This window comes from Polyergus mexicanus, unplaced genomic scaffold, assembly GCF_030449975.1.
Source record: "Polyergus mexicanus isolate NDT 795.1 unplaced genomic scaffold, iyPolMexi1.0 SCAF_4, whole genome shotgun sequence".
NCBI classification, from domain to species: Eukaryota; Metazoa; Arthropoda; class Insecta; order Hymenoptera; family Formicidae; genus Polyergus; species Polyergus mexicanus.
The window spans coordinates 11,212,693-11,228,828 of record NW_027223324.1 but is presented as its reverse complement, the minus strand read 5'-3'; the positions used below and the strand labels follow the sequence as shown (position 1 = coordinate 11,228,828).

General features: G+C 39.7%; 1 protein-coding gene across 1 annotated transcript in view; it reads right to left on the bottom strand.

Moving 5' to 3' along the window:
* LOC138932720 (A-kinase anchor protein 200) overlaps window positions 1-16,136 on the bottom strand; it is a 49,729-nt gene that overhangs the window by 25,521 nt on the left and 8,072 nt on the right. The window contains exons 2-4 of the mRNA XM_070294834.1: window positions 14,715-15,034; window positions 6,770-6,931; window positions 6,432-6,545 (exon numbers count right to left, since the gene is read on the bottom strand). Of these exons, the coding sequence (XP_070150935.1) occupies window positions 6,432-6,545; window positions 6,770-6,931; window positions 14,715-14,948 (510 nt within the window). The 5' untranslated portion in view covers window positions 14,949-15,034. The remainder of the gene's footprint in view (window positions 1-6,431; window positions 6,546-6,769; window positions 6,932-14,714; window positions 15,035-16,136) is intronic.

Below are 16,136 nucleotides of genomic sequence, written 5' to 3'. Positions count from 1 at the left end.
AAAGTATTGCAGAGAAATTGTAGTAATTCTTTAACAAATAAAAATAATCAAAGATTTGTCGCGCTATCGTTCGCAATAATTGAAAAAAAAACGGTTAAAATTTTTTTTGAAATATATAAGCACATTTTTTGATTAAACTGAAATCTAACATTCACGTTCTGTAGACCCCATAGAGAGAGGCGTATTTTATTTTATTTAAAAAAGCGCAGCGCAATTTTCAGCTTCGTTTCAGCTGAAAGAAATATGTACACGACACGACCCTTTATACTATTCTGTCCAAAAATGAAGTAAGTATACAACGCCGTATGAATGCATCGAACTTGCACGCTATATGCCCGTCCGCTTCACTTCACTTACGAAGAAAAGAAAAAAAAAGATGAAAAGAAGAAAAGCTTTGTGTTCGCGAATCGGAACGCAGACTGAAACAAAGTCTTCCCTTCGCTACGTATACTCGGGCCTTAAAACCGTCGCACAGGTGTTTTGTCTCTTCCGAAGGGAGAATCACGCAAAGCCAACCTTGGCTAACGAAATATCGATCTACCTTGTATTTTCTGTTTCATCGTACTCTCCTCCTACTAGTTTATATACACATACATCGCGCGATACTAATTAATATCTCAGTCGCCCCACAACAAAATCACATAGTCGGTCATAGTTCGGGGAACGAGCGAGGAATAAATCGTGCGACTGCACCCTAGCGGTAGCAAGGGTGTCAAAGACAATGTCACATTCACGAGACCTCGTAAAAAAGGATCGTCTCACCGAGAACTAAAGAAGTTCTGAAGTATCTATACGAAACGTCCCACTGATAGAAACTACTGTTCGGAAACTGCAAGGAATTCTTTCCGACATACCATAAGAGGATCAAGGACAATGAGCCCGTAAATTCGAATCGAATATTGCGTAGAAAAAAATCTCAAATCGAATTCTTCGCGAAAGTCGGATAAGTCAAGCCGAGAAATCAACCAACTAATCAATCGAGCTATCAAAACGAATAAATAATATTTAATTCGTTTTATTTACGAACGTGGTTATTATGGGATTAGATTAATACATGTCGTTAGCTAATAAATGACGAGAGCTGCATTTGTAAATAACCAAAAACAAGATCGCATTTATACGAACGATAATAGCCGGAGGATTAATTGTCCGCAAACGCGAGTCTCATCGCGAGAGTTGGATTAATGAATTCAATCGAGCGTTCGTCCACTCCAACACGTCCGATTCATTAACGTCGTTATCCACATAATCGCAATGCGACCGCGATAAGGGCGCGGTCCGGCTAAAAATACATGGACGCGATATTTATCATCCGCCCAGCGCTGTAATTCACACGATATAAATTTGTTTAATCGAGCTCTCTCCTCGGCACCGTGCGCGCTTTTATTCCTCCACTTTTCTTTCTCTCTCTCTCGTCGCATTCGCCTTTAAGATTTACGCGATCATAAATAAATATGTAACGACGAGCAAACGATCGCGTGGGAGGAAATGGACGAATCGAATGAAAAATAAAAAGAACGTCCGCGTATATTTTTCCGCAACTATACACGCGATCAATTTTTAAATTCGCCGAACATTTCTTAATACAAAACTTTGTCGCGTAAATCTTTCATCTGTCTCGATTCTAATATGTATATGGAACACGTCCCGATACGGTTCTTTTTTCGCGACGAAAGTAGCGCGCCGCAGGTAAGTATATCCGGGAAATTTGGGCCATTGAACCGTGCTGCTGTTGCAAACACAATGAGCGACCGAAGCTTAGACACGCTTACTGACCGGTGTACATGCGTACCGGTTCTCGATTTCCCTATTATGTAGGAAATCGACCGTAGGAAATTGGCCCGAGGGTCGCGACCGAATATCGACATTAGCGTCGAATATGAGCGGTTTCGATCGTAGTATCGATATTATGAAGTAATTAATGACGTTATGTTTGCTGAAACGTAGCGCAAAAACGCGATACGATCGATCAGGAAACGCTCTTATCCTATCGCCATGATACTCCCCAAGGTTCGTATGGGGGTATCCTTCGGAACACGCACACACCACTCCCATTTCCATTTCGCGTCACGAGGCGCGCGTAAGCTGCCTCGTGTGTCTGCAAAAAAACACCGCACACGCAAGTCCGAGTCGCGACGCCACGTTCGAGAAAGAGGGAGACGAGGTAGTCGACCGCGAGGAACAACGTCAAGAGGACAAATTTATCGAAGGGATATTAGATATATCATTGTCTTCGTCCTGCGCGAAAATAACTTTGGCAAATAAAATTAATAATTAAATTCTGTGATGCAAAAATAATTTAAATAATTAACAAGACTGCATAAGTAAAAGCATCCACACTGTAATTTTAGTTTAAATATATATTTAAAGATCATTTTGCTAAATGAGGGACTGGATATTGGCAAAAAGACAAAATCGTTTTCTCCAATTGAAGATGTCAATAAAATATTGAGCGCTTGTCGATAAATCGATCGAGTAAACGATTAAGTTAGTCTCTTGTTAAATGAAGATGATCGGGATGTTTTTCGCGAAGCAATTACTCCATCGGCTCGCTATAATCTCTAATTACATTATTTTTTCATCTTGACATTCCACTCGTGACACATGTATTTCGTTTTAAATTAATTCTTGTGGAATGTTAAGTAATACAATTACGTTCCCTCGAGCCGCTTTTTTCCCCGCAAACGCTGGTGGCGATGAAGATGTGACGAATGCCAGAAAAGGTTTAGACGCCTCGCCGACATAAGAATGCGTGAAGAGACAATTTAGAGGAATTAAAAGTTAATTGTCTTGAATTGAAAATTTCGCCGCCAATTGAGACGGAACGAGCATAGTACAAATAGAAAAACGTGTAAGTTAAGAACTATGCAACGAAAAGAATCTAATCTCGAATGATTTTACATCGCGAAAAGCGATTATACGAAACCTAACTAATATTATCTTTATCATCGAACTAATCAAAAAATCGAACATCAGCGAGCGATTTATGTTATTCGTCGTAAAAACGCGATGACTATTAAAACGTCTGCGACGTCTCGAAATGACATTTCTCTAGGAGGATCGCGAAACTTTTTCTCCTTTAATTACTCGGGAAAAATTCTAATTCACGCACTTCGCGTGCTGCTTAAACGTGGAAATAAAATAAACGAGTCGGCAAAAGCAATAAGACCCGTGTCATAACACGCTCGACAATGACATCTCGCTATTACGAGGCGCGCATACACACTATCACTCGTAATTCCTTAATGACTCCGGAATGCCGGGCCGTTCGAAGGGAGTGAAAGTCGCGGCTAAATGCGAAGCTCGGCAGACTGAATCGATGACTCGAAGGTTGTACGATGATAAGGTGTTCTCTCTATACGTAGATGGCAAAAAGTATCGGTATGAAAAATTATCATCCCGAATAAAATTAATCGAATAATTATTTCGTCTAATTGTTAACCAGAGGATAAAAGTTCGCTGAACTCGCTTAAAACGCAGACGATAAGTATAACGAATAGAGGCAGCAGCCGCGCTCGGTTCATCAAGGTTACGTTAGCAACGTAAGCAAGAAAACTTGATACTTGACTATAAATATGTGGAATTCTTCTGTAGGAGGGCGGGACCATCCTGGTCCATCTCGCGCTATGAAGAACGCGTGTTTTCAACTGTCCCGAGTGATACGACCGCATCCATCACTCGCGATGATAAATGACCGCGGGAACGGACGTAAAAATGATACGCCGATAGTCCGTCGATAAAGCGAAAAAGTACCGCAAGATAGGGTCTATAAATAACGCGACAACGCTAATGAAGTCTCATCGTTACTACACCCTGACTCGATCGAGAAACTTTTAACGATTCAAAATTCCTTTCAGATTTCATCAAACCGATTGATAACGCGGGGAAATGACAGTGATTTTATAATGAAGCCACATTAGGCAACGATTGCATAGATTTTGTAACAACTCTACAAAATTGCTATTGATTAGAATCGGCGCGTTGATAAAAGAGCTGAGCGTAATATCGAGTCACGATTTAGTAAATGGTCGATACGCGCACGATGGGGACAGGTATCGCGGAACGCACCGGAGTCGAAGCCGGAGGCTGCGACGAGAAACGAGGCGGACACACAGCTGGCAAGGGGATAATTTAGCCACGCGCGACGAGGAGAGCCGGTTTTCCACGGCGGCCTATCACAAAACTCGCGGACGCGCGTACAGAGGTACGACGAACCGGAGAGAGATGAGTCACACGCGGCTGTTCTCCTCTCATCCAACTCTCTTTCTGTCGCGCCGAGGTCGCGGCGACGAAGAAGGGAAAGGTGCCCACGTCAAGCACGCGAGTGCAGCCGTACTGCGAGGCAGGCAGCTAGAGGGAGACGAGGAGAACGGATGGTGGCGGCGAAGGAAATGAGAGAATCAGCCGTCGCAAGATTTCGCCTACGCGTGGCTCTTGAGAACGAGATAAGACAAGGAGCTACATAGAGAGAGAGACAGAGAGAGAGAGAGAGAGAGAGAGAGAGAGAGAGAGAGAGAGATGGAGAAATCAAGGAAGAGATTTGCGAAAAAAATGCAGGAGAGAAAGGCAAGAGAGCTTAGCGTCGCTACTTATTATATATCCGCTGGCAAATGGATTTATTACGAGCGACTGCAACGGTCGGTCCCCTAGCCGGAAAGACAACGAGATTCATTGCCGCCTCGGGATAATTAAGCACCCGGTGAGCTTTCCACGCAGATCCAGCAGCTTGATGCATCGCAAAGCGCACGCTATCCCGTCGTTATCGATGTTTTTTTTTAAATAGGCAACATCCCGATCTCTAGATATATACGCGAGATCTTCATTTTAATTTTTGTCAAAAAGAATTCTTTGTGTAAAGTGAATCAAAGGTAAGATCTTTATACGCTACGCTCACATCTATCGTATTGTGTATAATATACTCGTTATACTCCTAATTTCTATTCGTGAAATAATCGCAATCCAATTAAGCTCCCGATAAAGTCTCGATGTATTCCTGCGCGATTATCGGCGATCGATATAACCCGATTATAATCGAGCTGATCGAGGTATAAAGCGCATGTAACGTGAAATAGCTTGTTAAACCGCGCCGCTCGACGAAGATTAATAATAACGTCTACAAAGTGAGCTCCATTATTCACGGAGCTCGTGAAAAGCCCCGTCTCGCGCCATTGTAACGGTCGTCCCGCCGGCATCACGAGGCACATATAAGGTGTACACAAGCACTGCATAAAATACTTCATCATTTCCACGCGCGACATTGACGCGATACAGGGATATCGAAAAGCTTACCCTTCTTTTTCCTTCTCTGTCTGGTGATAAACACGCAGAGCGAGGAATCTCGAACCGATACTAAATAAATAACTTTGTCAACGCGGATCCTCTCGCGCGCGCGCGCGCGCGTTTCATCGCGTTTTTAATAAACGAATAAACCTCCGATAAATCGCGCGAATGCCTTCGAGATTTATCGGATATCTTAGACGCCAATTAAGCATCGTCCGAGAGCCCTCGATCCGTGACGGCAATCGCGTGGTCGTTCGCGATTATCTCCCCCGCGTGGCACGAACCTCAAGGGAAGCACGAAACGTTGATGCTTGACCAAACACAGCCGTTATTGGACCGAGACTTTTTCGACGCAGCCGGCTAGATCAATTATTCGATTAGATCGTCAGAAAAACGATCGAGGAAGCCGGAACGGGGTCACGGCGAGAGATTCATTGCCGTTTGTAAAGTCGTTTTTCTCGCATTCCGGTCGCGTACATACACACATACGCTTACACTTTATGCTATCTTGTTCTGAAACTTGTTTCAGTATGCGTGCAATATTTGTTTCACGAGGATCAATCGAAGCGAACGTTTTATTCCCAACGGGAACGGGCTGTGACGCTATTAAAGCGTGTTACGTAACAGTGTGTCGCGCGAAATAATTCATCGTCGCATCGATAACAAGGAGCGACAATATGTATATTGGCCGAAATTGAAAGCGATGACTTTGTTTTTCGAGAATAAAACGCGAAGCGTCACGATATGATAAAAAGAGGGTACACGATGCGTACGATAATTATTTGCGCGGAAATACATGCGAACGCACTGATAATACGAAATTTACGGGAGAAGCGAAATTATCCAATTCATGTTATAATACGAAAGCTAAATTATGAATAATGTTTCTTTAAATAATGTTTCAATTTCGAATATTCCAGAAAAACGTTCTGCTAAATAAACAACAATGGAAAAAAAAAATCTCGCAATTATATTCTCGCCATCGCGAAAACAAGAGATAATAAGTTTTGCAATATTTCGCAGCAGAAGAGAGTAGTGACATTTTAAAAATAGCAATTCCTCCTTCCTTTATTTTTGAGGTGCCATTTGTATTTTTGCAAATATATCTAGTCGCTACTAATAATCGTGCAAATGAATAATTCTCGACTCACCTCCGCAAGCGGCTCCTCCTTGGTGACATCTCCATTCTTGGGCGCCTCTTCGCGGCTCGGCTTAGTCTTATCCTTCTTGCTAAAGCTGATCGACCTGAAGGACCACTTTTTCTTCTAGATAGAAGATAAAAGAGGAAAAGAGACTGTTAGTAATCGACTCATCGCATAATTACGCGTCTTCATTTTGTGAAAGCAAAAATTTTTAGAATTTTAAATTAACACGTTAACTAATACGTTCCAAACCATCGTACGAAGATTTATTTGTTATTAAGATACGGATAATTAAATTTCGATTAATAAATACTGATATACGGATAACACGACGCAGATCGTCTTACCTTATCCTTCTTTTTGCCTTCCTTATTGTCTGGAGAAGTGGCAGTGTTCGGACTGGCAGGGGTGGCCTCTGTGGGCGTCGTGACCTCCGCAACCTCCGCGGGAGATTCTCCGGACGACTCTTGCTTCGTCTCCTCGGCTTTTACCTCTTCCTGCTGCGGCTGCTGAAAAACAAAGATAAATCCACCTTCGAATCTTGTTTCCCAAAATATACAAACATTAATAATATACGAATAACGAATTCATGAACAATAAATTTACTCGCAATGCTTAATGAGCATGTAAAGAAATAATGATATGTGAATATTTCGTAATCACAATAAAATCTGAATTATCGGAATTATCAACAAAATCGATCAACAAAAATGGTATAAATCATCATCAGAGATTTTTTTCATGCATGAAGAACATAAACGAAGATGAGGGAATAAAAAGCTCACATAATACCCGGTACACAAAATATATTCCACATCATAAATCCTATGTCGTAAATGGATATAGTGTAAACTCCACAATGCACTTCCTGCAAGGATAATACTTCCGAGTTCTCTCTTACCGTTTTACGCGAAACGATAGCGGTCAACAAGTATCACGACTCACAAAGTGTAGCTTGCTTTCGAGGCATCTCTTTAATCCCTTTTATATGATATATAATTTAAAGTCCTTTTTTTTTTTTTTTTTTTTTTTTTTTTTTTTTTTTTTTTTTTTTTTTTTGCAAAATCGAGATATTTTCTATATTATCCTAAAATTCCTACAATTCACGTGATTATACTAATCATTGATAAAACAAACATAAATATAAATTAAATTATCAATGGTTTTAATAACAATATAATTATGCTTAATTATCAGAAATTTGATTAAAAATTAAAATGGTAATATTTTGTAATGGAAAAAAAATATGATATAAACGAAAAACAAATTTACTTTAGTTCTTCGCAAATTTACTTCGAAACTTAAACATTAATTTATATCAAAATTTAGAAACTACACGAAAATTTAATTTCTTTCGATTATCAGCAAAGTATAGTTAAGTAAAATCGATTACACGAACAGGCTTTAATGCCCGCAAGCGTATACGTTTCCGTGATGATTCTTGTATACTTGTTGAAAGTTTCTCTTACGTCCGGAAGTGCCGCAGCCACTCCGGAATGAAGTCGTTTAACTCTTTCCCATCGTGCCCCGAGGTCCATTCACTTATAAATAATATCAAACTTTCGTGAAACGCGTTAGTTTTCCCGGAAAGTGCGCCATGCAACGGCGAGGGGCCTCTTTGTTTCGGTCCTTTGAAAAGCCCTCGACAAGCTCTCTTTTGCCTTACCGGCATACCGGCCAAGTGCGCAGCTTACCAAAGAAAAAGAAAAAAAAAGAAAAAAAAATGCCAGTCGACGAGGAGCACCTCGTCGACTCTTTACGCGATAAGTCAAAATTGATTAGATTTCGGGTGACCAGACTCTCGGGACCTTTAAACTTTATTATCATCAAAACTTAACTATATACTGTAATTGTTGGCTCTGCGGCGTAAAGATATCCCTACATTGTTTAACATGTGGCAAACAAAAATCCTCGTGCAAATAAGGAAGAAAGGAAGGCTCTTTGGTTGCTAATCAAAGAGCACCGTGACAATGTAATTACGATCCGTTTGTAACCTAAACAAATGAACAAAACACTTGGTTAAGAACGCTTCTCAGAAACTAGCTAAAAAAGCGAGTCCCTCTCGTCATTATCTCCTTAAATCTACGACTCGTCTCTTTTATTTACATTTTTACAATTTAAAGTTATTTTGTAACACAAAACTATTTTCTCGAGTTTCATCATACCGTTGAAAAATGAAGTCTTTTTTGACATTTCTCAAAATAAAAAGATTTCTTATTGCAAAATTTCTTATTTTCATCATTCGAATATTTCTGTACGTCTCTCATTATTAATTTTAATCGATAAAATCAATCGTGCCGATAAATATAGTCAACCGAAAGAACTTGTTTCACCAATCCAGGCAAGTGACTGGTCGATTGCATAAACTTCGAGCTACTTTATTATCGAGGCAAATACGCGAGAACAATTCTACATATTTATCCGATACGACACGCATTTATAGACGCATACACGTCGCATTGCGATAAAACGCAACGCGACGATCAATCGAGCGACATCCATGGTGTTCGCGTTTAAGAACGATACGAATCCAACGTGGGCGTTAGACGGCGGATTTTCTGATTTATACAATGGATCAAGCGAGGCGCGACGCGCCGTCACATTCGATTACAAGTAACGCACCGCATCTCTGCGCAACGTCATTTTCTCTCTCTCATTTCGTTTCTTCGTCGACGCCGGTAAAACGAAGCGAATCTCGACACGGGCACATTTTGCGCGCATTATATTATGTAAATATCGGTTTATTTCAGCATTCGCGAGACGAGCAACGACGAAAAGCCCCGCAATATCTAGCGAGCGAGATACGAACGAAAGCAAGTGAAAGAAAAGGAACGATGAGAGAGAAAGCACGTGCATGATGGCAAACGAAATATTCTGTGGCGTAAATATGCTTCCGCATCAGTACGATGGCACAGCACAAATACGAAACTTTATATCGATATGAGCAACAAAAACCCATGAAAGATAAAAAGTGGTTATACAGGTCGTCTGACAAAGTTTTGGATTAAAAAGTTCAATAATAAGCGTTGTTTCTCATGCTATATAAATCAGCGAAAGTTAAAATCGCGATGGAACGTATAATATCGTAACGATCAAATATCATGTGATTATTTTTCAACTATATTTTTCTAGTATAAAATATCACATCCAGTGTAAAATCAAATAATGAGTTAAAATTCCACGCGCGATTACCGCGGGAGACGCGAGGAAATAATAATGGAAGTCTCGTCGAGAAAGGCTGGTTTACCATTAATTAATATTCAAAGATACGGCACGAGCAGAGATATGACCGTGGAAAAGGCAATCTTGTGAATAAATACGCTCGATGTTGCAATGCAACCACCGATCGCACAATATTGAAATACGAAAAAATTCACGGAAACGCAGCGGATTTTTAAATGAAGGTTAACCACGTACGAGATTTTCACAATAAATTCCTTTGCGTCGCGTACATCGCATCTGCATGCATACGGCTGTTCTGCGTCTCGTGCAGTTTCGACAACAAATTCTCGAGTGTTGAGTAATCATCATCGCGATCGACGCTCAAATCTGCGAAAAATAGCGTGAAAAATTACACGCTCTTCCACAAAGAAACCGGTATTTTTAAAAACAGTGACATTCAATTGGGAATTTTATCGAGAAATCGTGTTTGTCGTTAAAGACCGCGAGAGCAGACAGCGATTTTATCCGCGACAATATTACGCAGAGAAAATTCGTAGGAATTCAGACGAGTAACAACTGAAATTAAATGGCAGCGAAAGAGACGAATCGTGTTAATTAATAAAGCACGTTCGCATCTTCGAGCTATGCGAGTTATACACGATGATTCATCGGCAAAACGCGCGCGATGCTGAAATATCATCGTGTATCTCTACGCGGTATTAATTATATTCGTAATGAAATACTTCGCTTCATTTCCATATGATATCGTTCAGCTGATTCATCGGGGAGAGGCCCGATAGGCTGGATCAACATCTTACTGCGATAATCGTATATACAGGGTGTCCCGTTTTAAAGGACCCACTCAAATATCTCAGAAACACTGCGTTAAATCGAAAAATGTTTCAAACAAAAGTTGTGTGGCTTCAAGGGGGCCATAAGATGGTGACAATGATTTTTTATGTCAGATTAAAATATAAAATAACTCAAAAAGTACTTAATAAAAAATACTTTATTATAGTGTTTTGGAAAGCTCTCGATGTCAGCTACAAGAATACTAAATAAAAAATGGGGGTTTCCATTTAAGATTTTAAAGTTGACTTTCACATGACCTTCAAATGATTTTCCAAGGTCAAATCATTGTCACCTTCTTATGGCCCCCTTGAAGCCACACAACTTTTGTTTGATACATTTTTCGATTTAACGCAGTGTTTCTGAGATATTTGAGTGGTTCCTTTAAAATGGGACACCCTGTATGTAATACACCTCGATATATTATAATCTATAAATTATATGAAAAGCAGAGAAAATTTGCAAGAATTGCAGAATTGAAAACATAATTTAATTTGCATAAACTTTAAAGCAATTTATCGCTTATTAATAAAATTTCAATCTATTGTATTAATATTTATTAATGTCTTGTATAACATGATGAAATAAATAAAAAATTATTATTACAGTTCTATTATTTTTCATAAGATATTTTTAATAAAAAACGAAATATAAACTGTTATTTCCTGCGTGAAAAGCTTCTATCGCGCTTTCAAATGATCCAGCTGCGTCACGTTAAGTATATCATGGTCAAGGTTACAGTTCACACGACTCTTGTTTGTTACGGCTTCTAATTCTTCCAAAAGCGTGTCCAGCTATACTTCATTACACGAGAATAATGCGCACGATCGTATCGCAAATTTCAATTCAGGAAAAAAAAGACTTTGCAGCATCGTGCTCGATTCATCGATATCAGCGTATTATATATTAAAGACAGGTGTCGGGTTAACTCTTAAGTATTTAGATCGCACGCGCACCTGCCTAAAGATTTTGTATGATCGCGGATAAAGGCATTGCCAGACGGACACCAGGGAACAGCTGATGTATATTCATGAGAGACTCGAGTATAATCTCGGATGTCAAACCAACGCACCACTCGGCAAACTTGCCGCAAGAATCGTAACGCAGGCAGGTAAAAGTGTGTCCTTTAGCGCAATTCATGGGGAACGATATGTGTCTGCGAGTTACCGATGAATCGAGGTAAACGTTGTCACGTTAATACGACTGACATATTTAAATGTGGGTTAAAGAATGAGCGCCAAGACGAGAAAACTCGAAACTTGTCGAGTCGCGCGACAGTATTTAACTTATAACGGATCGGATTTTTATCAGCATTGTCTTAACGGTATTACGTTACATTTTGTTAACGGGGGGGGGGGGGAGTCACAAAGTCGAGAAAACGAGAGAACGAGAAAACTTACTGAAGCGATGTAACGCGATGAGGATCGTTAATATCGATCGCGTATCCAATGTCATCGAGTCACGTGCGAAATAGTAACGCGAAGGAGAAAAGGGGGAGGGAGATAGAAAAGATTTATTCGTCTGGGACACAGTTAGGTATGTCCCGTAAGAAGCCAGTACCCGAGACACGTACAGTTAGTAGCGGGAACGGACGAGTGTACACACACGCTCAAGTCAAACAGTATCTTGTCGTTTTTTGTCAAAGAATCAGTGGACACCACACGATGCGCGATCTATCTCATTCTTGCTTTCATGTCGCAATCTTCGTTGTTTTATCAAACTCTTTATAATATTCAAGCGACGACTACTTGAAAATTCGCGCGACTTAGAAAACAATAGATTGCAGCGCAATAAGATTTCGATTATTGAACCGATAATCGAAGCATTCGTTATCGTTCCAGGAAAGCGACTCGATACGCATCGACGCATGACACAAGTGAATTCCTGCTCGATGAAACGATAACGAGAAAATATGACTCGATGTTATATGAATCAATTTGATTTGCACGCGATCTCTGCAAAATGTAAAAGATGCGCATGACATCTTATTTTTAAAATTTTTTTAATTTAATATATTGTTATTTATTAGAAAATAGAAAAAATATATATATCGAGATAAAATATTGTCACGAAATTATTGACCAACGTAAGGAGATTGCTTTGAACAAATTCCTACGCTCTTCTTTCAAGTCGAAACGTTTATGACGAGGGAGAAATGTTCGCTCGGATTGTCGAAGTAAATGACGCCTTAAACCGTCGTGAATCGTAGAGAACGAGAGAACGAAAGAGGAACAGAAATGACTTGTCGAAGGAAAATGAAAAGGAAGTAGCGAAAGGGGTGTGGTAAGATGCGCCCTCACTCGTATATGTCGTATCTAGTGCGTGACAGCTGCCAGGCTTGCTCAATCGGGGAAATATCAAGTTTCATCTAAGCGAGGAAATATTTCGAGATATAAAACGCCGCGCACACTTATGAGATTCCGACTCGAGAAGAGTGATCCGAAAACTTGGCACGGAAGTAATTGATACTCCACGAAACGCACTGCCCAAGTTTGCCATCGATCTTTTTCTTCCGCAAGAACTTTAGAATATAATTTTATAAATAACTAAAAAATGTTTTTTTTTTTTTTTAAAGCGCGAGTCATAAAAAATATAAAGTTTATAATAATAAATCGATTATGTTACCGCGATCGCTTGTGTAAATATTGTACATCGACATTATCTAATCACAATAAAATGGAAAAAAATAATTTAACAGATTAGACACATCGAGTAAAAATCAAACATTGTATACCAATAGAGATTACCTATGTTATTTATCTAGCCTCTACGATGTAAATAAAATGAACTTTAAGCGTTAATCCGTTGATGTGCGATATGCAATAAATCGTGGTTCGATAAACGTACCAGCTTTCCGTTTATATCGCATCTTATGTAATACCATGATGATTATCATGCCGTCAAAGCCGCACGCCTGAGCGATTATTGAAGCGATCGCGACGTAATGATTACGCGAAGAGGGTTCAGTGCGGAGCATTTCTCACCTAGGTCACCTCTATCGTAAAGGCGACATTTAAATTCGCATGCCAAATAAAGTTTCATTTGTACGGTATCCTTTCACCAGCGGATGTTAGGTAATTTCTTTATAACGATATAAGACAAAGAATATAGAATTCTTCTAAATAAATGCACGTTACGATGTCGGCAATAACGATATTTTATTCTAGCGCTATTCTCATCTATATCTTAAATTATTCAGAAAGGTGTCTTTGCAATAATATTTTAAAAGCAGACACACAGATACATATAGATATTTATGTATAAAACTTTTCATTATTCTATGCACACGTTTTGGTTCATAAAAACTGATAAAGACTGATAAAAATATCGCTATCGCGAAAAGAAAATGATGCGTCGTCGCTTTCGACGAATCGATTAAGATGATTGATGATCCGCTATCTACGTCGGATGAATCGTCGGCGAGATAAACTTCGGAGTACCTATGAGACCTTTACGAGCGAACGAGTGATTCAGCACGCGTCTGTTGGCAACCGTTCGCGTAATTCGAGAAAACGAGATCATTCAAGATTGATCGACGATTGAGCGAGTGATTCGGAACGCGATTCGAAAATGTCAATCCGCGGAAAGCGTGTGAGAAGAACGTGTCATTCGACGCGTTATCTAGACACGATTTGCCTCGCACATGGAAAGGATAATTATATATACAACGTTACGTTATATGGAAATAATTGAAAAATAAATATACATCTCGATGCCAATCCGGTGATCGGTATTCGTATGCAATCATCGAAGCCGGAAACTCGAATCAACGTATAGTCTAACCTCGGGCAAACTTGCTCATTAATAATGAGAACGTGTGCTAATAAAGCATTAATATACGCTTCGTAATGGAAAACCATCGGTCTGAGCAGAACTTGAAAGGCAAATATGATTATATCGCCCGGACTGAAATCGAGGTAATCACCTGTGCAAACACTTGACCTTAATACGGCTGACATGATTTTAAGATAATATGTACAAGAATCTGTGGGCAGGACTTCCAAGTCAGCAAAACAAACTTCATTCATTTTAATCGTCAATATTAACTTTTAAACCGAAAAAATTGCTGATTGGAAATATACGCGATCTGTTTCTTTTTTCTTTTTTCAATGGATTTTTACTATTCTTTAAAAAATATATAAACATGGAATTATATATATTTTACTAAAATTGATTTTTACAAAAATATAAATTATTGTAGAATCTCCGAGATCGATATTGCAAGATTTGAAAGATTTTGAAAAATCGACGAAATGCGAGGAATTGTTAAAGAGTACTCACTTGCTCCTTGTCCTTCTCGGTGGTCTCGTCTTTGTCCTTCTCTTTATCATCGGAGGTGTCCGTGTGCGGTGCTATGCCGTTGGTGGTGGGCTTCGTGTCAGCCTCCTCGATCCTTTCCAGCTTACCGTCGCCAGGTGCGGCCGCATCGCCGACGACGCCACCCTCGACGGGTATTCCCTCCTTCTTCGGCGTCGTCGTTATGTCCACGGACCTCTTGCTCTGTCTCGCACCCATGGTTTCTTCTTACCTTCTCGTGCCACCTGACTTTATCTATCTCACTTGCCTTCTGGGTACCAGGTGGTGTCCAGCTAAATTCTTTTCTGCAATCAAAAAGACGAAGTGAATTATAAAATATTTCGTCACATTTTCTTAAGCGTATGAGACGTAGAATAAAGTTAAAATAATTCCTAAAACATACTATAATAAAATTAATGAAGATCGAGAGAAAGCTTAAAATTAATAATTCGAGTTCGTTCAAATCTTACGCAGTCACACGCGTCGATTCGCAATCGATTTTGCCGTGGATAACATCATCCGTTTCTCGATGCGCGGATAAATTGCAACTCGCGACGTTACGTCGAGAAGCGGGAGCAACTTTCACCGTAACAGATACATCGGAGATCCGCGAGAGGATACGTGCTCGAATCCCTCGGCTCGAACCCGTTTCGTGTCTGGCGAATCTGGTTCATAAGGGCAAGCGAATCTGAAACGCAACGATCGCCATTTGACGTGAAAATGGCGCGATGTACCGTCCACCTGCGCCGCATTGATCTGATAAGCGAAATTTATGTTTATCAGTGCACACGGGCGTGCCTCTTATGACTCTTGCACGGATTTACGCGCAGGTGCAGCAAAGAAGATTCTATCTGTCAATTACTGTTCTCTCTCTCTTTCTGTTTTTCAAAAATATCTCTTATTAAAAACTTGACGATAATAAACTATAAGAAAGACATAGACAATCTGAGAAAACAAAGAACAACAGCACAACGGAAACGCTCTTCCATTGGAAAACAACTAGGTATTGTCCTACTCAAGGATTCGCCTGGTATTTGTTACCGTTATGTGTGTTCAATTAAAACGCGGAAAAAAGAGCAGGGAAAAACATCACTAAACGCGTGAAAGCTCTTTTGTCTACAATATCAGAGCTATTATTTACAGAAAGCATTATATATATATATATATATTGTATATACAATACTATTGTTACATCCCAGATTATATTCTGTTCTGTTGCCACGCTTAAATATCCGATGCTAATTTCAAACTATAAATCACGATATTTTATCGTTCGAAGATACTATGTTCGAAACATATAATGTAAAAAAGTATAGACTATCTTGATTCTATTGACAATATAATGGCAAAGCGAAGAGAAACGTACGTCGTTGCACGTTGGGCTCTTAATTATTCCTGGAAGGAAAA